This window comes from Callospermophilus lateralis, chromosome 13, assembly GCF_048772815.1.
Source record: "Callospermophilus lateralis isolate mCalLat2 chromosome 13, mCalLat2.hap1, whole genome shotgun sequence".
In the NCBI taxonomy this organism is placed as follows: Eukaryota; Metazoa; Chordata; class Mammalia; order Rodentia; family Sciuridae; genus Callospermophilus; species Callospermophilus lateralis.
The window spans coordinates 24,730,834-24,755,524 of NC_135317.1; the positions used below are offsets into that span (position 1 = coordinate 24,730,834).

The window sequence follows — 24,691 nt, forward strand, 5'->3', positions numbered from 1 at the left end:
GCCATCTGCCTAGGGGAGGCCTGATACACGTTTTATGGCACCACAGAGGTGACCCCTCAACAAGCAGTGGGAAGCAAAAAGCAAGTTAGGAGCAGGAGACGTGGAGATGAGATTTGGGGCGCCCAGTGTTCAGAGGGACCTGGAGCACTAGACCCTGCCCTCTTCCTGACTAGAAGCCCTGGTGGAGCAAAAACCTTTCAGAAATGAGGGTGCTCCTCCAGTCCTTGCTCCCTTCTCTTGCTTCAGGACTCACTCTGCCGAGGTGACATCAAAGCCTTTGACCCCACCAACTTGGGAGTTTCACCAGAACAGCTGCTGCTATTCTGCCTGTTGTTTGGAATAACAGCAGATTGAACCCAGGGGCTCTAGCATGGAGCCACAGATCCAATCTTCTTTGGGACAGGGTCTCGCTACCTTGCCCAGTCTAGCCTTGAACTTGTGATCCTCCCAAATCGCCCCTGTGAACTCGTGTTCCAGGCTCTGGGGCTCACCTCAGGGCCCTCAGTCTTGGCGACAGGACCCTTGTCCTCCTCCTCTGCAGGGGTGGCCTGCACCACGCGGCCCCTGCGTGCCCTCTCCACTGGCCGCCGCGCGGGCTCTGGGCCGCTGCGCAGGGTGACCGCCCTCCGTGGCCGCGTCGAGGGGACCTCGGCCGACGAGGTGTCGGTCTGGTCGTCTCGGAGCTCCGAGCCGGTCTCCTCACTTGCGGTGTCTTCATCCAGCTGGTCTGCGTCCTCCTCTTCACTTTCCTGGGAATAAGAGGAAAGCTTTAAGTGTGGGTGTGGGTGGCATGGGACTCGCTGAGCACAGCAGGATGGCCTGCGCCATAGGCCACAGTGCAGGCTCAGATCCCAGCACAGTTTCCTCCCCAGGACAGCCCGTGCCAACCTGTGCCAGGTTTCTCCAGGGACACCTGACATTCCTCCCATAGTTTCGAGGTCAGTGTTTGGTGGCCCTTTCCTAGCCAAAGCAGCTAAGCTGTGTTCACCAAACAGGAAGGAGGGTACTTATTTTGCAGTTTTATCCATTCTGCCCCAAGGGGGGCCATACTTTAAAACCCAATGTTGGCAGGTGCTTCTAGTTAAGCAGACGGTACCTCCCCAGAGCCCGCAGTTAGGTCCACAGCCGAAGATCTCCGCTTCTTCTGCACAAAAATGGATTTTCGTCGTTTCCTTCTTCGGGCTGGTTTTGGGTGTCCACTCTCAATGCTGCTTTCCCCAATCGGGGGCTTAATGATCTTCCTTCTCTTTCCATAATAATAGGCTACGGGAAAGAAAATTTAAAACGTTTTAGGTTGCAGACACACACACCCACCCACACACACACACACCTGGACAAAGGAAGAGAAGAGGAGGGGAGGCAACTGCTCTGGAGAGGAGGTAGATGGGGGAGGAGGAGAGAGAGGAGAGAGAGGAGAGATGGGAAAGAGAAACCATTCTCACGTCCCAAATCCCAAGCAGGCATGGCAAGGCTGGTGCAGCCTCTTAGAAGCAGGTACAGAGGTCAGAACTGGTTTGACTGAATGTAACCAGAGGTCAGTACATTTTGGGGGGCCTGAGAATTAGACTGAACAACTCCTACTGTTCTGGATTCCATCAAAATACTGTTCTGCACTCCTCTGGCTAGAGCTCAGGTTCCGTCTGTAGCAATGTTCACTCTACGACCACGTAAGGAATCTCAGGACTTTGAAGTTTTATAAAACCAGATCCAGGATCATCTTCAAGTTCAGCTGCATTTAATTGAGTTGTAATAGCTGCTCCTTCCCTCCTGTTCCCTAGGTCATATGAGGAAGCTCATTTGTACGCTAAAATTCAAGACCAAGTTTCACCCTCATCATTCCTCATTCGGGAGTGGCTGCACCTAGTGAATCCTTGCCATAGAGAAGCTGTGGGGATGAGTTCTTCAGGAAGCAGAAGATATGAACCCACCTGGGTTCTCACCCAAGACTACGTGGGTACACTGAAATGGGGATCATTGCGACAGAGCATGGCTAACCTTTTGTAGAAACAGGAGTGGAAGGCAGATGCGTGTGCGTGCACAGGGAGAAAGGAGGACATCACACCCTGAACAGTGCCTCAGATACGTCCAGATTCCTGGTTCCCACACCCAACTGGACGAGTCACAGGTGGCTGTGGCTTACAGAGTACTGGCCACACTATGTGGGTCCCTGTCCTCTCCAGTGGGGGCTGGAATGTGGGCTAGCAGAGCCAACTGCCCCTGGGATGACAGAGAACTGAGGGGAGCTCAGAAGCTGTTTTGGGGGTTTGAGATATCAGAGAGGGAGACGTCTGGAGTGGCTATCAACATGGAGAAGGCCACCAAGACACAGGAAGCACAGGGCGGAGAGTGACTGTCAACTCACAGCAGGATCACTGAATGAGATGGGATTGGCAGAGGCACATGCTACCAGTCGGGAAAGTGGCACCAGGTTGAATCCTATATTACAGTGGAGAGGCAAAGGCAGCTGGGGACAAAGAAGCAGGGTACAGCTGCTCCAGAATCCTCTAGTTATGGTAGCCCTCAGAGAGTGCTGAGCATGTGTCTAACCAGAAGCTGCCACGACAAGGATTCGCAAGAAAAGCATCAAAAGACCTCTTTGTCTTCTCAGCATAAGGATAAGAGATGAATCTGGGTTCCTGAGCATCATAAATCACCAGTTTATTTTCCCAGCCACAGAGCTGTGGAGTAGGTGATCCATGGAAAATCCAAGACAGTACACACCCTCTCCTTTCTCCTTTTCCAAAGCCTGTAGATGACAATCCACCTTGTTTTGAACTGACCCCATCCCTCCCTCGATGCCAGGCTAAAAACACATAGGAATCTTCCAGAGCAAATCTTCAAACAATTTTCCAGAGCAGCTCCTATGAAACGCTACTCAGAAGGCTAAAAATAAATAAAAAACCAACTATATTATGCTGCAGTTCCGGCTTATGGACCAATGTTGTTAGGTTTTATCATCATTTGTACTTACTGTATTTGGTTTTGGTATGAATGGAACAGTTCTCTGGGCAGTTTCCAGAAATCAGCACAGGACTAAACAGATTTGGACAGCATTCTAGTTTGGCACAAACTCGTCGGCAGAAATTTGCTACTTGGTCAGATGTTCGTACGATCTTAACCACAGCCCTGTACGTTTTACCTCTGTACCTAGAAAATAAGGAAGGGAAAGCAATGGTAAAATCAAATGATTACTAGGACCAGCATATTCCAAAGCCACTTCGTTTTCTAATAACAAAGAATGCTGTGTGGTTTGCATTTTATTGACTTTTATATACTTCCTTATGATCTCACAAAAATATTTTTTAAAAATGCTCATGAGGGTACACAAAATTCGTGGCAATGGTGCTAAATCTGCAGTAAGGACTTCCTTATCGTTGTGCTATATATAACATCATGCCAAAGACCAGTAGTGTTTGATACATACCTAATCAGCATGGTCCTCAAAATGAAGTTCATGAAATCTAAAGGATATTTTGCTGTTGCTGTATTTCATTTTTGAACAGCACAAGTGCATATGGGATCATGATTCTGCTTTGAAACACCATGTAAATTCAGAACACTGAAGTGACATCTTTGCCAAGACTGCATATCACCTTGTTGAAACGGGGGACAATTTCCATTATTCATAAATGGCATCTGTGCGGAATGGTGATAGGTAAGCAAGGTCACATTTAAAAGGAGAGAAACACAATGGATTTTATGAGAACAAAACAAAAAACAAAATCCAGCAACTGCAGCACAGACACAAGATGAGGAGACCACACAAGGATTCCTGGCACTGCAGGCGCCCCACGGCGCATGGCTTTGGCGGTCACAGAACCAGAACAGACCTCAGGGGAATGACCAACAGGTACAGAAAAAGCTTCTGTGTGTCAGGAGCAAAAATGGGCACTGAAGTCTTTGGGAATTTAAGAGTCTTTATTTTGTATATCAGGAATAATGAAATTCATTTTTCCAGTTAAAGAGAGAGAACGAGAGGCAGTAAATTTAACAGAAGGACCTCACCTAAGACACCTCATTCTTGTTAAGGACTGAACTCCGTCCCCTCCAAATTCATGTTAAAGCCCTATCTCATGCTGCAATTGTATTTGGAGATGGGGCCTTCAAAAAAATTAAGGTTAAATCATATGAACAGGATGGACCCTAAAGCAACAGGACTGGTGTCCACAGGAGAAGAGGAGACTCTACAGACATGTGCACAGAACATGGCCATCCACAGTCAAGGAGAGGGCCTCAGGAGACACCTGCCTGGCTGACTCCTTGACCTTAGCCTCCCAGCCTTCAGGGTATGAGAAAATGAATGCCTGCTGCTTATAGCACTCAGCCTGAGCTTACTGTTATGGTGTCTGGGCTAATACAACCTCAAGAGGAAAGGGAGGAACAAGAACAGGGACCCCTAGACAGCTTGTCACCCACAAAGCTGCTTCTCCTCTGATCATGGCTGCTGCCTGCCATGCACTCTGCCCTTTCTTGGTTTATATATTCTACAACAATTCTCTAAGGGCTTCCTTAAGTATTTTTCTCTTCTCTTCAGGTGAAGAAGAGTCTAGAGTGTAAATACTGAAGTTTTCCCAAAACTTTTCTAAGGCACCAGAAAAATGAGACCCAGAAACTCAAACCCCTTTTTCCTTACAATGAACTGAATTAAGGGTATGAAAATCTTACCATCCAACTAACATGGCTTACAGAGATGCCATCTTTACTGTCCTGGTGTTTAAATATTCTCTTAGGGTCTTCCCTATGACCTGGTGGCAGCAGAGGAAAAGTGCAACAGATATTGTTTAACTACAATGACAAATCCAGGTTGACCTTCCTCCCTCCTCCCCACCCACAAACACAACAAAGGATTGGAGAGTGTAGATGCTTCTGAGATTTAGATACTGTCTTCATGAGCTAGCTGATCTTCACCTGCAGGAAGGAAACCTTTCTCCCAAGAAAAACATCAGCAATGACTAGCCACAGATCTATAGAAGGCTGGTTTACAAACAGTTCCTGGAGGCTTTACCCAGGATTTAACAGAATAAGAAGCACAGCTGGAGACACAAGCACTTGGAAACCAGTTTCGACCACCTTTCCGTACGTTTTTAAAGCTATTATGGGCACAGAATAATGGTAAACTTTCCCGTTGGCATGGGACCACTGGTCTTTTGATTGTTTCACACTCACTCAACACGGAGGCCACTGACATGGCTGCACCAGAAACAGCTGTGCCCATGAAACTGTCCTTGATGTGGATCCCAATTTTCAAATTGAAATCCTGAGCAATTTATTTTGCAGAAAAATAGTACATAGTGGTTGGTAGCTTTGGCAGATAAAACATTTGTGCTAATTTTGGGGAAAACAACCGGAATTGAGAGGGATCAACCTCCAAGGTAGGCCCTCAATGCCAAGCAGTAAGGTAAGGACCTCAAATCTTCACCTAACCTTCTGGTCTACCCTGGAAGTTGATTCCTCTTGATTTTGGTCGTTTTCCCCCAAATTAGTACAAATGTTATTTACCAAAGCTATCACGACATACTGTTTGTGGCATTTCTCACACTGGACAACTCAGGTACCCAGCAGTCTGTGACAGGACACAACAGGAAGAGCAGGAAGTTAATTTGTGCAAATCTGAGTCTAAAATAAGGAGACCGTCATTTCTGTGACTTGCTGGTCAAAAAAAAAAAATAAGTTCAAGAACCTTGATCCGGTTCACAAAGAACAATGTGGTAGTAGACATAAATAGAAAAAAACTGCTACTGAGTTGTATTTCAGCTTTTTTTTTTTTTTTTTTAATGTCTTTCTGGAGTCTGGAAAAACTCATTTTCCCCCAATAAATCACTTCTTAAAAGTTTCAACAGGAAAAAAAAATTAGATTCTAACTTGAAAAAACGTACTTTATATTTATTCAGTGGTCTTTCATATCCCAGTACCTCTGCCCTCCTTTTCCTTTAACTTCTCTGATGTGCCAAGCTTGACTTTCTATGGAGTAAGAACTAAAAAGCCATGCTTTGTAGATAAAATCATGCTTTAAATCCTCTGGCCTGGCACAACGGTTGATTTTTCTCGGACCTCTATCAATCCTACTGTAGAAACCTCCCCATCCCTATCCCTGAGGAGGGTCTCTAGGACTTGCTTTTGGGGAGGGGGAGTTTTTGCTTTTGATGCATTTCATTCCCCCTCCCCACAAAAACAGCACAACTGGGTGAACACTGTATATCCCCCCATGTTGTGGGAAATGAAGAACCAATGGGTATGTTTTCCCTTGCAGATTTATCCATGACGTGTTTGGCGGTCCAAGGGCTCTGTTTAAAAGAGCTCAATATCAAGATTCTTAAAGTCTCTTAGAGAAATAAAATAATAAGACATTAAAAAGCAGGAGAAATGTAAACACCAGGTCAGATGTCAAACTGTGGCAGGAGTGCTCACAGAGTATCAGATACTTGAGTTGGCCAAGCCTCTGGGTCACAAGGCCCTAACGGGTGCAGTCACCTGTGGGAAATAGGAAGAAGGTGGCTTTTTCCCTCCTTAATTTGGGGGATGGTTCAGCAGAAGTGTTTTAGAAAATGAGAATTAGAGCATGGCTTACAGATGACAGGTGACTTTCCTCTTCTGCGCCCTCCCTGCACAACAACACTGTCTAGGAGCCGTGGTGCCCCGGTGGTGCAGGACCCAGCTACGTGGCCAGGATCCCCTCCCATCAAGAGCGGTTGGCAGACAGCCTTCAGTGTAGCCCCTTTAGGGCCTGCCTCAGCTGACACTCCACCGGCCTAACCCTGCCGCCTCTTGTCCCTTTTCAAAGGTGTGGGTCCCAAGGGCCTCCTTAGGGCAGTGCAGCCTGTGTGGGAGACACCCAGCCTGTGACAGGTGGAAAGCAGGCCACAGATGGAGAGGAGGCCATCTGCAAGCAGGTAGAGTCCCCCTGAGCAGGGAGCAAAGTGGTGAGGACACTGGGGTGATCTGGGCCCGAGGAAGTAAAAACAAGTCCACTGAAGCTGGCCTGAGCCAGGTTCCCATCACCAGGAGCAGAGCTACAAATATGGAAAAAGAAAAGGCTAAGAGGAAGCTGGCGTGCTGGGCGGGGACTGGAACCTGGATGGGATCCTGACTCTAGCATGGGTTAGCAGGTACATGCACATCAACACCCTAACTCTGTTCCCAGAACCAGGCAGCAGCGACACCCGAAGAGCAGTGAGCATAGCTAATGCCAGGTCTTAGGTTCTAGAAGCCATTTCACACCCATCCCTTGACAATAACGCCCCCACCACAAGGCCACAAGAAAAACTCAGGCTCTTTGAAGAAATGGCTAATTCCAGGACTGGGGACAAGAAAGAAGATACATTCTGAACATCTTGTTGGGTCAGAAAGAAAATGCGTATCAAAGAATGACAGAGACACACTGAAGGGACAAAAAAGCCAGGTGAAGCTGGCTCCAACTGGGGCAAATCTAAGGCAATCTGAGAATCAAAATAAGACATGATAGTAATGGAGGATAATACGCTGGGTAAACAGCAATCCACCAATCACACCAAGGAAGTAACGAATGAGCTGGAAGTTTGCGGGGAATGGCATCACTGCATAGCATCAAGTATCTCCCCACAGATGAGCTCCAAGTTGGAGCAGTGTGTAGACATCACTAATTAAATGATGAAAGTAAACATCAGCAGGATGAGACAAATGTGGATGGTGTGCCACCAGGAAAGAGGCACCAAAGACTGCAGCCCTTCTTATGTGATATGCCTTGGTTAGTAAAGCATATGTGATGAGGTTTGGGGGGTTGATATGAAGGCCTAACACCATTTATTCTCAAGCTGATCAGGAGAAAGAACAGTACCTTTATTCTGTGTTTGTGATTTTTCTGTAAAATCCAAATGAACCCTTGTTTTTGTAAGCAGGACATGCGCAGAATACAACCCCAAACCACATGCTGATACCACCCGCATGCACTGTGGGTCCTGAGAGCAGCACACATGGGCCACCCACCACATGGCCCAGCGGGGCTCGGCAGCGTGCAGAGAAACATTCGCAGCACCAAGTCCTGAGAGGAGGAGGAGACAGAGGGAGAATATCAAGAGACCCGATCGATCAGAGGACTGCCTGGTGTGAAAATCATCTCCAAAGGAGGAAGGAAAACACAAGAAACAAAGGATCATGGGGCTGGGGATGATGCCTTTAGCAAGAGAACAGAAAGGACAGGAGGAGGGGAGGTGTCCCGCTAGGAGACTCTTTATGTCCGACAGTCCTCAGACAGGAGCTCCTGCCCGGATTGTTAGAAGATCCTCCACTCTCTCTTCTTAGCATGTTAGCATTCTGAGGTTCTGGAGGATTCTGGAAGCAGGAAAGTCATCTCCTTTCACTACAAACTGAGCACATAAGGAGATGTTGCGTCAGACTCTGGTCCGTGTGGGGACCCACTTGGATCCCCAGAGTAACTAGACAGATTATTTAAGCTGACAGATACAGAAAAAGAGGCCTTCTGGGAGCGTCTGTTATCTGATAGCAAAAACTTCTGAGGAATGAGGTCGGCCATAAATCCCCTCTTTGGGGCAGCTTCTACTCAGAGAGAGACAGCAGGAGTAGACCCACCACAACCCCGTCTGGAGGAACTCCATGGCCACAAAGATGAAGAGCCCACTCACACCTGCGGAAACAAGCATTATCTCGCACTTTCTTATCTCCCATTGGTTCTCTGACACAATTTCTCCTTCTCAAAGAACTCTGTTTCCTCTTGTAGGGAGAAGCCTTCTGTGTCCACTGCCTTGCCCTACCAAGGCAGCTCTTTGACCCGCTCCTGAGTGTCCCTGTGCATGAACACAGAACTGTGTTCATGATCCTGACTCCAGCAAGGGTTACCAGGAACATGCACATCAACACCCTAGCTCTGTTCCCAGAACCAGGCAGCGGCGACACCCGAAGAGCAGTGAGCATAGCTAATGTCAGGTCTTAATGCCCCTCCACCCTCCCCTGCCTCTGTTGCCAGTTTAATCCATGGGATTGCAGTGTCTGAACCTAACAGGGTATAGGAGGAGGTTTCCCCTCTCTGATATCAATAAGGATGTCCTAACCAAATTTTAGGGATTTATTTCCATGCAGGAGGGTACATGGCAGAAAAGAGGGGGCAGAGGAAGAGGGAGCTGGAGGAGTGGCAGGTTGAATAGTCTCCTCTCCTTCCTACCAATGTGGATGGGATAAGGATCCATTCATAAGTGACAGCACAGTCCAGGGGGACAACTGCAGTGCAGCCTGGGTTCCACCATTCGTCTTTAGGATGATCCCTTACCAGGAGCGATTGGCAAGACCTCCCAGGTAGTGATGGGGTGAGGGAGCGGAGGTCGAGGCCAGTTCTTCCACTGAGTTCACATCCTCCTAGGAGGAGGAGCTAAGGGACAAAGAGACCTCTACTGACCCTGCGGGAATGGGGAGAGGCCTGGTTGTGACTTCCTTCAGAACAGAGCTTTGACTTCATGGTCTCATCTTCTTAACCTTCCCACTCAGGGCTTCTGGTTTCTCAGCCTCATCATACAGAATAAGCTTAGAAATGTCTGCTTTGCTTCTCTTCCTTCTTCTCTGCTGCCTGCTTTTCAAGTACTGGGAACTCTGTGCCATAAATGGGGTACTGTGTTTATTTTAGGAGAGAGTCATTCAGATCTTCCTAAGCCGATCTGAGTTTGAACCCAGACATAATGTGCCACGACCAGAAGAATTTAAGGACACACACAGGGAACTGCCTGCTCTTCCATCAGACCGGTCCACCTGCTCACCTCACCTGAAGTTCACCACACACTTTTCCAGGGGAGCAAACCATACCATCTGAGCCAGCGGAGCTCACATGAACAGGTGAGGAATACTTTTCACACAAATCACTTTAAGGCCAATGTTACATCTCACTGTTCATATGATATAGGCCTGAGTAAAGGCCAAAGAAAGGGCAAATAAACAAAAGTACATACAAAATTTGCCATTATTCATGAAAAGAAAGAAACCAAATATTTCCAGAGCTGACCATGCCCCGTCTTGAGATGATTTTTAAGTAAAAAATCTGACCTTATCTCCTTGCCTAAGTGACAATAAAGTCTAATTTTCTTGAAATGATAACCAGCAAATTATCCCTTTAAATGGTCTGAATATCTGTAACAAAGGACTGGAAAAATCTGTGAGGCCTTTACCTGGCTTTCATGCTCAAAAGCATTTAAAGCACAGCTAACACGGTCTTCTTTTTTTCCTCAGAAGATTTTATAACATGTTGGAAAACACTAAAACGTCTCTAGATGCATGGAGTTGGAAGGGCTTTTTAAAATCCCCCTAAGGTATAGCCTAGATTTCTCCTAAATTCAAAACAATGTAGGCCAATTTAGAAAACCTAAATTCATCAGAAAGAAGGAAAATTTCTCCTTCAGAACTACACAGAACCCACTTTTCCCTTTGCACTACAGCTAGTACTTTTTGCTTTCTGATCCATGCTGAGGACTAATGATATGAGAAGAGTCCTTCCTTATAAGCTGTCATGGTTTGGAATGCGAGGTATCCCCCAAAAGCTCATGTGTGGGACAACACAGGAATATAGCAATAAGTGAAATGATCAGTCATGAGAGCTGTGACATAATCAGTAGGTTAACCTACTGATGGATTAATAATTTGAAGGACTACGGTACTGGGTGGTAAATGTAGGCAGTTAGGGTGTGGATGGAGGAAGTAGGTCACTGGGGGTTTGCCTTTGGGGTGTATATTTTGTCCCTGGCACCTTGCTCTCTCTCTGCTTCCTGGAGCTGAGCAGCCTTCCTGCTCCATGCCCTTCCACCATGATGCTCTGCCTCGCCTCATCCCCAGAGGGATGAAGTTAGCTGCCCATGGACTGAACCTCTGAAACCATGAGCCAAGATAAACTTCCCCCCTCTAAGGTGTTCCTTTCAGGTATTTTGGTCACAGCGAAGCAAAGCTAAAATGTATGACGTTCAAATACTGCAAGAGTTTCCTTTGTACCGTGGAAGGTATGGTTGCTTGGATAAATAGAAGCCAACCGCCAAAGACGACCATGACCATCCATGACAATGTTAGTTTTTATTACATTCGCAGGTCAAAACCTTTTCACAGGCACCTTGTCAAGTAATTTTTTTTTTTTTTAAGGAAAAATCCATCAGCAGTCCCAGACAGCAATCACGCTGCCCTGCAGACTGTCCTCAGCCCTGGCTTCCTGAAGACACTCCTTGTAACATTTCAGTTCAGCTCTCACGACCGACTAAGACAACAGCTGCCTTAAATGCAGGTCGCCCCTCTGCTCAGTTAATTTATTCATGACAGAAAACATCTCTGCCTCTCCGCTTGGAGGGGAAGAAGCCAGCTCGCTCTCCTCCCATTTGCACCAAAGAAAAGAGCAAAGTTGTCACGATCTAAAATGTTGTCATTTTCCATCAGAAGGAAAAAGGTGACTCAACATGCAGGGTTGTCACAGGAAGGCCCCTGCTGACTGTAAACCTGTCATCATTAGCAGCTGCTGGGAAACGCTGCTAGGATCACACAGTCGAAACCCCATTCAGACATCTCCTCATTATAAGTTGCTGCGTAAGATTCTGCTATGAAACTTCCTGTCATCTCCGATATGATAGGTAATACGTTGCCTTTACAATTCAGCAGAGCTGGATTTCACCGCGTCTGTTTTGATTGTATCAGGCTGGATTTAATAAAAGCTCTGATCGACCTGGTAACATAAAAATAAGTGCCAACACTTGCGAAATGAACTCTCCCTGTCACTATGGTGTCTGGAGCAAGTTTCTGGCTGATTCAGGAGCAGAGCTTCTCATGGGATGGAAGACCTTTGTGCTTTCACTATTTCCATATCCTTTAGGTGTGTCTGGACTGCACCGAACCATACAGAAAAGACTTGAAACAAGAAGAAAGGATATGTGTATAAACACTGGATTAAGATGTCCACCATCACCACTGACAAAGCCTTGGGAGAAAATGTGCTTCAATGGCTGGTGACCCCCTCAGAAAGTAGGAGAGAAAGGAATACTCAACAGGAAAGTACTTGGTTTTCTCTGAGCTATCGACAAGGCTCATGTGAGTCTCTCAGGAAGGAAGGGATGGTGACATGCAGTGACACCTTTCACTAGCAAAATCACACTTTATACAAATAAGCCCTCACCTTACTGACGCGTATCCTTGTAGCCTTTGTGATTTGGCAGAGTCCCACTAGCCCTTACCTGACTTTTGCAGAACCTAAAATAATTAGAGCTGTTCTACAAAGACACTGGGAATACAGAGTGGGTGACTGAGAAGGAATGGGGAGATATAGCGAGCTCACTATCAAGAAAACCATCTCTGGCTGTCCAAATTATGAAGAATTCCTCAGTTTTCGCTATGAATGTGGCAGGCACCTTGTTTAAACTTAGATAGATATACTAGAGCCATCAAAAAGTGGCTCATTCTTCCAAAGAAGCATCATTTCCTAAATGCTATATATCATTGATATTTTAGGATACTATTAAAAGAGAAATCAACCAGTAATATCTTCTTTATTGGAAAACCATAAATGATTATTAAACTCCAAGCAATTACTGAACATTAAGTTACCTTGAGAAATCAATCTTTTCTATGAACTTCTCAGTAACCAAGTTCAAGCACATTGATACAGTTTGTGCTCTTGTTTTCAGAGGTCAAGAAACTTTAAACAAAGCAAAATCTCACCTTTCCAATTAGCCTGCTTCCAAAGAAAGGAAAGTTACCCAACTACATGTCAACCCAGAGCCCACTGCCACTTTATTTAACTCAAACTAAATAGATACATCAGTTCCTTCTATTGTTAAAAATCCTCAAATCCCACTGTAGAGAACCCTTGCATTTCATACAAACTCTGCATAATATCAAAAAATATCAAGAGCTGTTAGTGAACATGACAAGAAGTATCCTTTCTTTATAATTGTTTTTCCTGTGAACAAATAATCTATTGGCTCAGAAATAAATATATAGTTTGAGTGTGTAACATTAAAAAAAATTATGTAAGCAAATTCCTGTTTCACTTTAGAAATCCTAAGCCGTAAGGCAACTATAAAATACAGCAAAATCACTAATAAATCTGTATGTAGCACATAGAACTACAGAATGATGGTCTTCGGGTTTGTTTTCAGTTCTATAAAATACATCAAAATGAGAAATGCCAGGTTTCACAACAGCAGGCAAAGTGGCAGCAAATTAGCAGAACCCTGTGCCCGAGGATTGAGAGCACTTACTTTGCTTTCAGCGTCTCCTCCTGGAAATTCCAGTGTGGATCTTCCACCAGTTGCAATTCCCTTAACACCCTTCCAGGCTTGTAGGCTGCGTTGATTATCATGCTAAGAACCTGTTGGGGAAAAGACATCCTCAATGAAGTGCAATCATGGCCATTCCTGTTGAAAAAAAAAAGGCCACACCCTGACACTTCAAAGGTGTTCACCCAACACCCCATTAAAGTGCTGTGACCAAGTCTGATAGAACACACAGAGATAGAAAGGGTGCCACATCCATTCATCTGCTGAAGGACACCTAGGTTGGTTTCATAGCTTAGCTATTGTGAATTGAGCTGCTATAAACACTGATGTGGCTGCATTACTGTAGTATGCTGACTTTACTTTGGATACATACCAAGGTGTCAAATGGTGGATCCATTCCTAGTTTTCTGAGGAATCTCCATACTGTTTCCCAGAGTGGATGCAACAATTTGCAGTCCTACCAACAATGTATAAGTGTACCTTTTTTCCCACATTCTCACCAACATTTATTGCTACTGTATTCTTGATAATTGCCATTTTGACTGGAGTGAGGTAAAATCTCAGTGTAGTTTTAATCTGCATTTCTCTAATGGCTGGAGATGTGAAAAAATCCAATCCCAAAAAGCCAAAGTTTAAATATTCTCTCCGATATGTGGATGCTAACACACAACAAGGGGGCGGGGAAAATAGAAGTTTGGTGGATTAAACAAAGGGAAGGGAGCTAGAAAAGGAATAGGAAAGACAGTGGAATGAATCTGACATAACTTTCCTATATACATATATGAACACACTACAATGAATCTCCACATCATGTACATCCACAAGACTGGGATCCTAATTAGAATAAGATATACTCCATTTTGTACAAATATGTCAAAATAGACTCTACTGTAATGTATAACTAAAAAGAAACATTTTTTTAAAGTCATTTCAATATTTATTAGCTATTCTTACTCTTTTTTTTCTCCCATTTTTTTATTGGTTGTTCAAGACATTACAAAGCTCTTGACATATTTCACACATTTGATTCAAGTGGGTTATGAAACAATTTTTTTAAAAAGGAAAATAAGGATGCTGCATCCATCTCCTCTGGCTAAGAAGGTGGGAAGGGCTCACGAGACGGGGGCAGGTGTTTATTAACTCTTCTGGCTGTGGAGAAATGGAACATCTTCTCCAAAAAGCAGTTCATTATTCTTCAACAGGAGTATCTTCAATGGGATAGGTTATGGAGATTTCATTTTATTTTTCAAAGACATATTTCATAAGGAACCAATGAAACTGAGACAATACGCTTAGGCCAACACTTCCAGAGAGACTTCAGACGCCCATAAGGAGGGTAAGAAATCATTTGAAATCCATTTAATCCTGGCCCAATCTGTACATCTAACACTAGGACAATTCTCTAGGAGAAGTGGGTGTTTTCAAAGGTAGTCTGAACTATCTAGTATCCTGCCTCCTCATTCCCCTTCATTATTTCCCTTCATTATCCTATTATCCTATTCCCCTCATTCCCAAGCTCCAAGTCCAAGGAAATAAGAATGTGGTCACTGCCCATTATGGGGGTCCCAGAAAGACCAGGCAGTTCCAGTCTCAGAGTCCCAACAGCAGGCTCTGGGGAGATAGATGTTCCCGTTAATCTTCAATGGGCTTCTTTAATGAAGAGAATGGGAACTCAGACCCCTTGGGCACTGTGCCCTATTCCAAGGGCTCCCGCATCTAAGGCAGGACTCTGCCAAGGCGCTGAAAAGCCATGAGGCAGTACAGGCAGTTTGGGTGAGTTTATGTCTTCTATATTAGAATAATCATCTGATTCTCTTCATTGTCTGTACAATTTAAGAAACTGAGTTTAAGATAAATTTAATTAGAACTGCCTGCAAGAATGCACAAAGTGTTTATCAACAGACAATAACATTTCCACAGATTCTTTTCATTGTGATTAGCAGAGAAAACCCCAGAGCTACATTTTATTTGCCGCATATCGCAATGTATTTTGTGACTATGAAAAGAACACGTCTGCCAGAATCCAATTCAGCCTGGGAACAGGCAGCAATTAAATTATAAAAAGCATTCGATATTGAATATTTTTTCCCACGGCTTTTCCTGACATCACATCACTCATCTCCAAATTCAACAAGGTCTCTATAAAACACGGGAATTGTGAGCTGTGTCGTTTGCAGGTTCGTGACACCTTGAGGGCATTGCAGTTATTCCACGAAAAGAACCAAGTGGGCAGTGGCTGTCATTACCTGGAGCTTGAGTGAACCACCGCACCTTGCAAAGCATGAGATACAATTCAACACGCTCTTGATCAGGGAGTCGCAGGGAGCCTGCCCGCAACTGACAGGGCCCTGGATGTGAGCATTGAAGAGTATACCCAATAAACCAAAGTGAACAAGTCAGAGAGGAAAGTCGAACTGAGCACAGGCTTCTCATTGACCCTTCCACCTGTATCTATGTTTCTAGTCCTGCATTTTTGGAAATAAACTCTCCTTAGAAGTTCCTTGAGGTTTTTATAACTCCCATTTTTAGAACAAAAATTTCTCAAAAAAAAAAAAAAATAGTCTGTATGGTAATTCTTCAATTCTCAACCTACCCAAATCCAGCTCCACACACCCACACAAAAAAAGGCTTTGGAAAATGGCCCCAAGAACTTCATTGAGCAAATCTGGGTAGTGGTCTCCATCTCTCTGGACCTGAGTAACCCCACAGTGTCTCCAGAGGGCCAGCCCTGCATACCCCTGGTTCTCCCGCCTTAGCTCAACCAGGCTCAGAAAAGTGGGTGGTGGTGAGGGTTTGGGGCAGAGGGCAGGATAATGAGGCGGAAGGAGGCCCAAGAGCACAGGCTTGGGTGCTGTTGCACCAATAAACCAGGGACTTCATACTGCTGGATTCAGAGCAGCCATAATACAAGTGGCAATAGGAGGTACCCAAGAGACTGTATTTTTGAATTTGTTCAATGAATTTCAACATGGTCCCAGAAATTAGATAAAACTATTCTGTTTACCTAAAAACTAATTCACTGCAAGAATTTACTTGATCCCATCTGACCTATGTGAATGGAGATGCCACTGATTTTCATCACTACAAAGTCCCATTCTGGGGGTGATGAGAAAGTTCAACAAGTCTAACTTGTCTTCTCCATGGGAGAATAATAAAGAGCCATAACAGTAAAAACTCTGCTGCCCTTTTCTTTCACCAATTTTGCAGACATTATCTGGCATGATCACAGACCACGCATGTGTTACCGTTGGCGTGCGCCCACGAGCATGGCACATTGTTCTTAATGGGTTAGCTAATGTCCAGCATAAACTTAAGACACCAGCAACAGAAACAACGGAAGACCTCCAAGAGGAAGACCTCCAAGAGGCATCTGTGTTGGATTCTGACTGAATGGGGTGTCAGCTAGGCAAGACTTTTCCTCCGTCCAGTATTCCCAGGAAAGTTCCCTGGTGTGAGACCACGACTCCTCCTGCCTCAGTACCAACTCCCTCCCTTCCACTGATAGACACATGGCTACCTTGAGGAGTGACAGCCATCCTCCTCCACATTTCCATACACACATTGCTGCTCTCTGGGTTCCCACATGAAGGGCTTTCCAGTTAAAAATAGAAGTTAAAAAGAGAGCCACCCTCCAAAAAAAAGTGCTCAGAGAAGTAAAACGAAAGAGAAACTAAACAAGCTATCTCAGAACTCAACCAAATGTGGGGGAAAAAACAATCAAAACAGAGAGATTGAAGGATATACCTTAAAGGATGAGCCATGTGGCAAAAATATGAGCTACAAACACCAACTGAAGCCAGATTCTAAACTGCTTAGGTCCACTAGAAGGTTCCAAGGTAGGGTAGCCAGAGCTGCAATCACTTTACCTCTTCAAAATGGCAGAGTGAGACCACCAGGTGTTAACACATTATGGTGTGGATATGAGGTGTTCACCAAAGTTCTTCTCAATACAGGAATATTCAGAGGTAAGTGATTAGATTACCAGAGCTGTAAGCCAATCGGTCCATCTTGGTTTGAACCGACTGAGTGGTAAATCTAGGCAGGTGGGATGTGGTGGAGGAGTAGGTCATTCGGGGTGGGTCCTAGAAGGGCGTATCTCCCCACCACCCTCCCCACCCTCTCTGCTTCCTGACCCCACCATGAGCTGAGCAGTTTTCCTCCTCTGGGCTGCCACATCTTGGACCCAGAGCATTGGAGTCAGCCATCTATGGACTGAGACCTCTGAAAACGTGAGCCCCAAATAAACTTTTCCCCCTAAGTTGTTCTAGTTGGGTATTTTGGTCACAGCAATGGAAAAGCTGACTAAATAAAAGCGTACAATTTGTTAGTTTTTTCGCCTAGAGATGTTCCTTTCTTAGACTCCAGAACCCAGGCTTCCCAAAAGCACACTTACAGGGCAGCTACCAGCTCAATACATGAAAAAGTACTGTGACCCACATGGAAAGGGATTCCTCAGACTCCCTGCTTGAATTAAAACGATACACATTCCCCGCCACACGCCCCCACTGTCACATGATGCAAAAATCTCATGATCCTACACAGGTATATAGTTTGTCCATCTTTTGGGGACCCTGACATCCTGGGCATGAGAGAAGAAGGATCTGGGATGGAAATGGATGGCAATGATCCCACTGAGCCTACAGGTTTGGTTTATGATAAACATCATTGCTGACATCTATACCTAAGAGGTCCCCACCCTCCATAAGCCTGGCCCCACACATCTCATTAAATGTCCCAACACTTGAGGGACAGTGCTCCAACCTGAGTCCACTCGGAGGAGAGGCTACAGCTGAATGGATGATCTACTGACTCTATTCCCACCTTCTACCTCTTCTTGAGGCACCCACTCTAGAATGGAGGCCAGACATGGACTGACCTCTGGCTCCATCCAGACACCACTCACACACATGAAGTGAGTGGAGAGACCTTGGCAATCATTCTGCCAGGAGCTTCCTCCTCTCCAGCACATGGCCTTCTCAGATGGAGCTAGGACCTCACTTCACAGCCTGCATCCAACCTCTCCAGGGAGCACTCCGCATCGCGCTCACAGACGTTATCTAGCTCTAGCAGGCCATGCAGAGGGGTAGGGAAACAAGCCTCACTTTACATTTTCCGAAGAAACAAAAGTGTTTAAATTTCTAATACCATCAATGGCCCAGAAAAACAATGTACTCTGACTTGGCTTCAATTACCTCATTTTCTTTAAACAAAATGGAATCTGAAGCTACGCAGAGGTTCTGGTGCTGAAGGAAGAGCATTAGCATAAATATTGGCTTAGTGGAACTTTTTCTTGCACTCACAGAACTGAAGCAAGCACTTGCTTTTTTCTTTCTTTCTTCTTGCTGCTTGCATTTTCTAAACATCAGCAAAAAACCACTTTTGTCATCAGAAAACTGCTCTGGCCTGGCTTTTAAGTTTGGTTGCTGGCACCCATCAGAGAATTGACGAGGGGTAACTATTTTTTGATTTGAAAAAAATCATTTATTAAATTAAAATGGCAAGCCCCTACAGAGAAGCTGAGGCCAAAGTCCTGTTGTTTGTTAGCACAGCTAGCAGATAACAGAGATCCTGTTAACAACTGGAATGTGCTACGCCAACCAGGCTTGCAGCCAACTTCGAAGAAACCCACCCATTCACTGTATTTTCCCCTTCTGTGCCCCTAACCTGTCACTCATAACCAACACAGGCAGACAGCATGGATCAGATAGCAGTCCATCCCCTGGCCATATCATATTGAGGCAGAAATTTTTATGCCTAATTCTGGCTTCATTTCTTTTTGGATGGAGTTTCCTAACTGCAGGGTTCTTCATTCTGTACCAATGTATACAGTTAGGGTTAACCAGTAGTCCAACCATTTTGGTACACCCAGAGCAGTGCCGGATATGCTGCCCTAGCCCACAATCACCATTCTCTCTCTCTCTCTTTTTTTTTTTTTTTTTTTTTTGGTGGTGGGGGAACAGCTGGGTACTGGGGATTGAACTCAGGGGTACCCACCACTGAGCCACATCCCCAGCCCTAGTTTGTATTTTATTTAGAGGCAGGGTCTCGCTGAGTTGCTTAGCGCCTCACTGTTGCTGAGGCTGGCTTTGAACTTGTGATCCTCCTGCCTCAGCCTCCCCAGACAGAGAAACTGAGGCCAAAGTCCTGTTGTTTGTTAGCACAGCTAACTGGGAATTACAGGCACCACTGGACCTGGCCACCATTTTTCTTCAGCTATGAATCTATTATCTATGGAGTCCACTTGCTACTCAGAATGAGCACAATCCACAATGCCTCGCTGTATTAAAATGAAAGTAGCTCCAACCTGCTGCTGAGTAAGTGTGGCCAGGGCTATACAGGACTCTCAGTGTAGATGTGGGCACTGCCTGTGTCGGCCCTTGGCGTTCCATTCAACCATGGTGCTGAAAGTGTCCTTCCCGCCTTTCCATTCCTTCATCCCCCAGACCCTTGATGCTCCAGCTTTCCCTACATCTGCAGCAGGTTACCGTGTCACTTTCCCACTCACTGGATGTGACCCCAATGCTATCTCAGCGTCTACGTCAGCCCTTGTCGCGGCACGTGGGACACACCAGTCACATTCCATTCATCTGCTCATCTTTCCCCTTGGCTGGAAGCTCACTCAGGGATGGGACCACCTGTCAAATATTCTCTGTGCAAAATGCTCCCACAGAAATAATCACAATAGCCCAAAAGGTCCATTTCTCACAGGTTTCCTCTAAACCACAGCCCCCACATTCTCCCTCAAACAGACATGTCTTCCAAATATATGGAAGTTTTTGACTACTAAGACCACCAATGGCCTCTGACCGTTTCTCTTTTAAGAAAATGACACTTGAAACCACAGAGACGTTCTTGGGCTAAGGGAGATGCTTCAGCATAGGGTCACTCTCAGGGGTCCCTGTCACCCAGAGCTTCAAGCCCATGTTGCCTAGAATGCTTCAGAAGGCCTCTCACAATGGGCCTCCTCTGATCTGCTCGGGCCTCACACTGAAGCACGGGGCTGGCCAGACTCCCTTGTTTTTCTCTTCAAATGTAACATACACTTTTGTATCTGTTACTTATCACCAGAGTTAAGTCCCTATCCTCCATACCTGACCTTCCTTTGCCAAAAGGTCACCCATGTGACCTTGCCTTTGCTGCACAATGAAGACTATATGTTCTCTGTCCAAGCCAGATCTAATGTCACCTGTCATATTTTTATCACTTCCTCCCCACTCTGCTCCCATCTCTCTCCAAAAAATCCCTTCCAGTTGGCGGCTTTGCTTCACATCATCTCTTAGTAATAACATGAAACCCAGAGAGAGACCAGAGGGGGTCTGTTGTTGAACCAGTAGCTCAGACAGCACCTGGCTCCTCAAAGTTGCTTAACAAACAACTGTCCCATAGATAAATGGACTGCTGCGGCCACAAAATTTAAACAAAACAAAAAAACATTCATTTGGGTGTAGTAACAATAAAGGGAGCCAATCTGACATCCTCTTTCTCAAGAGAAAGCACCAGTATGCAGGAATACAGAGAAGAGAGAGACTTGCAAGAAGAGTCCAGAAAACACCTGGGATTCCTAAAGCACCAAGGCGAGAAGACCTCTGACATCCTCAGGATCTGCCTCTATCTGCAGGTCACCTCCCAAGGTCAGGAGAGAAATGGGGAGCCCCTTCCCAGTGACGTGTGGCCCCAGTTTTGCTGGACAAAGCCATGGCACAAATGTCACTCATGTACCCAGAGACCCGTTAAAGTGCCGTGGAAGAAGGGGATAAAAAAGATCCCCATGAGCCATCCGAGGACCCGGCTGAGGAGCAATGTGCTCTCTGCTGCCTCCTGAGGTCCTTTGTGCCTTTCCAAGCTGGATCTTCCTTGAGAAGCCCTAGCTTCTCCGCTGAAGCCCTCGCTTTACTCCTTGTCCTGTCTTCCCAAAGCACTTTACTTAAACCTAGTGCCACATGTCCCCAAATGTCATGGGAAGAAAGGCAGTCTGCCAGGCTGTGCACCTTTCATGGGCAGGAACGTCATTTGTTTCTAGCTGTCAGGCCTCACCATGAAAGCCAGGAGGTGCTGGATAAATGCAAACTGAAGTGACTCAAATGTCTAGTGCCTCCTTACACCGCGCCTGGGGCCCACAGGTCCTGTACACATGAGCTGACCGAGATGGTGCCTGTGTTTTACCTCTTTAAGAACCAGCACACATTTGCCGGGCCCCACCGACTGAGGTAGCTCCGCGATCCTGCCTTTGTTCAGGTAGGGGCCTGAGAAACACCGGTGGTTGATGAACAGCTGCGGGCAGCAGTACTTCCCATTGACGGTTCCTGCAGGGGAGACAACACAGCAGAGGCTTTGGATCTCATCTCTGGGACTTGGGGGACAAGGAGGCACATGCTTGATCTGCTAGTCAGCAGAGTCACCTGGAGTTGCTGTCCGGGGTCTTGACTGATGGGACTCCAGAGTTATAAAAGAAAGGGGACTGTGAAGAATCAGGACCGCAGGGCCAACACTGTCGGAATCCTAATTAGGGAGCCTCACTCTGTTCCAAATTGTGACACAGTGGAGACAAACAGATGATTTTCTTCTTTGGAGAAAGGGGCAAGGTATCCTAACATCAGGACGTTTTATAATCATAATGATACCTTAAAAGTTACAATGATTTTTTCCACCATACACACAAACTTCACTATTGACTGGGCAGCATTCAAGACACCGAGAGATGCAAAGACTACGACAATGTCAACCCAGGCATCACGCAGCTCAAGCAGAAACACATGTCCCTCACTCTGGCTTCAATCTGCCCTGTCCTTAGTCTTCCAACTTCAACAGTGATCAGGGCACACTGTTGATCTTACTCTATCTAAAGATGCCATAGCAAAAAGTAGAGTGATCAATTGATAAGCTCTCACTCTAATGTTTCTTGATGTTTATAAACAGAATGAGGTTCTACTTTTGGCTAAGAGACTCCCTCTCACTCCAGCTCCTGCCCCAAGCTAAGCTACACCATTAGTGGTATTTCTGGACAAGTACTGCTATTAATTTGGGATGGCAATGTAACAGGAAGACCTGTTTTCATAAGACTCAATGGGTAGGAGGTAGAAATGCTATTCTTCTGGATATAAGAGGAAAGGGGTGAAATTACCATTGTAGAATATGAAAGCGTAGCTGGTATGGTTCCTTTAAAATCATTTTGAATTCAATATCACAGGCAAAATCAAATTCACAGGTGCATTTATACATAAATTTTTAGTAGAATTATGCTGTCCAATCCTTAAGAAAACAATTTTTAGTTAAGTCTACTCATAAAACTGTTCTGTCTACAAAGATAAGTTCAACTAATAGGACTCTTCCGGGGCATACAGCTTTTAATCCTGGAATTCAGAGTGGATTTCATTTTAGCATAGAAAACAAAATTCTTAATCAAATATGCAAAACCATGTCTACTGTCAAATAGTAGCTCACAGAAGACCTTACAACCAGCTCTTCAAACTCAAGGTTTTAACAAAGAATTCAAAAGCCAGTGGGGACTTAAGGAATAATCACTAAGGTGAAAATTCAAGTGATACTGTGACAAAATGTCAAAACAGGAGTGCCTACCGATGATATTTTCATCTCTTTCCTGTCCTGCATGGACATCCAAATACTACACAGTACTAAGCTGGCTCCTAATCCCAACTAGCATGTGGATCCTTTTCTGCAGATCGGGAGACCTCTCTAGGGCTATTGGCCAAGAAACAGAAGAAAAGAGGGAAAGCTACATTAGTTTAGAAATTTTAAAAAGGCAGCTACCTATTAATGAGTTGTACTAGAAAAAAGGAGAATAGACTCAAAGTTGAGAGATACTCATGGAGACCTAAAAATACACTCATGTCTCCATTCGCAGCTACAAACTGGAAGGGGCAGAAAGTCCTTGATGGGACCCACTTACCTGTGGAGTCCAGGTGAGGGAATAAGCAAAGGTCATGAGGTATTTTCTCAACAGGCACTGTGGATGGCGATCTGTGGATAAAAAGAGCAAACTACCATGGGTCACAAGCTTTTGAAGACACAAGTACATTCTAAAGTTCTCAGAATATAAAGTGAATATTCCAGAAATCTAAGACAAGAGCATCATAAGATAGGATGTGTACATAAGAGTGTTCCGGAAAGACCAGATAAAAAGAAAAGTTACTCTCAAATCCTTCTTACGACCCGAAAAAAGCAGAAGGCACATCTGCCTCTGAGTGGCCGTCACTGACCATGAGTTTCTTCTGGGTTGCTGCTGGGCATGTCTCTTGTCATAAAACTGTCATAACAGCTTCAATTTTATATTAGACAAGAGAAAAATACACTTACATTTAATTAAAGTCAGACTTTTCCTCTGTGATGACTAACTGAAAACCACTTTCTACTAACTTGAGTTTCCTGACTTCCGTGAATTATGGCCACACTAAAAAGAAGAACTTAGAAAAACCCTATAAACGGATGATTCCTAAAATGTGAAACAGGCTTACTCTAAAAGAGCTCTGTTATAGTTCAGTTTGTTTGTTTGTTTATGTACTCATTTTGCGGTCCTGGGGATTGAACCCAGGGGCCCTGTACCACTGAGCCACATTCCCAGCCCTTTTTACTTTGTGTTTTGAGTTAGGTTCTTGGTAAAAATTGTCCAGACTGGCCTTGAACTTGAGATTCTGCTGCCTCAGCTTCCTGAGTTGCTGGGATTACAGGCATGAGCCAACATGCCAGGCTGACAGTTCAGTTTAAAAGATGTCAAATAAATATATTTTTGAAACATCGCCTTTGGGGGAAAGAACTGAGACAGGTTTCACAGGGACCTTCAGGCTGGCCGCATGGAAACTACACAGTTGAAAAGCTTCATATAATCAAAGAGGACATCACAATCGATCCTAGAGTCATCTACAGCAATGATTCTCAAAGTATGGTCCCCAAACCCACAGTGTTGGCATCACCCTGGAACTTGTTAGAAATGCAGAACCTCAGGCTACCCTAGACATCCTGAATCAGAAACACTGGGGCTGGGACATAGCAACCTGTGTTTTCCCAAACTCTCCACATGACTGCCACACGTAAAGAGTGAGAGCCATTCATCCATAGACTGCAAATTTGGATTCAATTGTGGGTCTATCTATTATTAATCTCTTTACTTCATGTTAGGTGAATAAAATGGAGTCAGGTTATGAGCCTGATACACTATGTTTCAGAAATAAATGCATAAAAAATATCTACAAAACTGTTATTCAAATAACAATGCTGCTCTTGCTCAGTTTCACTGAATTTAAATTTAAACCTAAGTCTGTGAGAAACGCTGGTTGCAGTTAACTTTCTATCCGTATATTTTTATTGATCTAATAAAACACAATTACTTGCAATGGAATGGACATTTTGTTATATTTTAAATATTTCACAATATATATAATGGTCAGAAGCCAGTTACAACTTTTCAGAGACATACTGCTGCACATCTACTCTCGCCCAAACCCTCTTTCCTC

At 44.9% G+C, this 24,691-nt stretch overlaps 1 protein-coding gene across 1 annotated transcript in view; it reads right to left on the reverse strand.

Moving 5' to 3' along the window:
• The window catches only part of Sfmbt2 (Scm like with four mbt domains 2), a 203,414-nt gene that overhangs the window by 12,421 nt on the left and 166,302 nt on the right, over positions 1–24,691 (reverse strand). Inside the window, exons 14-19 of the mRNA XM_076831791.1 lie at positions 23,131–23,201; positions 21,387–21,526; positions 13,206–13,315; positions 2,972–3,147; positions 1,097–1,263; positions 492–749 (exon numbers count right to left, since the gene is read on the reverse strand). Of these exons, the coding sequence (XP_076687906.1) occupies positions 492–749; positions 1,097–1,263; positions 2,972–3,147; positions 13,206–13,315; positions 21,387–21,526; positions 23,131–23,201 (922 nt within the window). The remainder of the gene's footprint in view (positions 1–491; positions 750–1,096; positions 1,264–2,971; positions 3,148–13,205; positions 13,316–21,386; positions 21,527–23,130; positions 23,202–24,691) is intronic.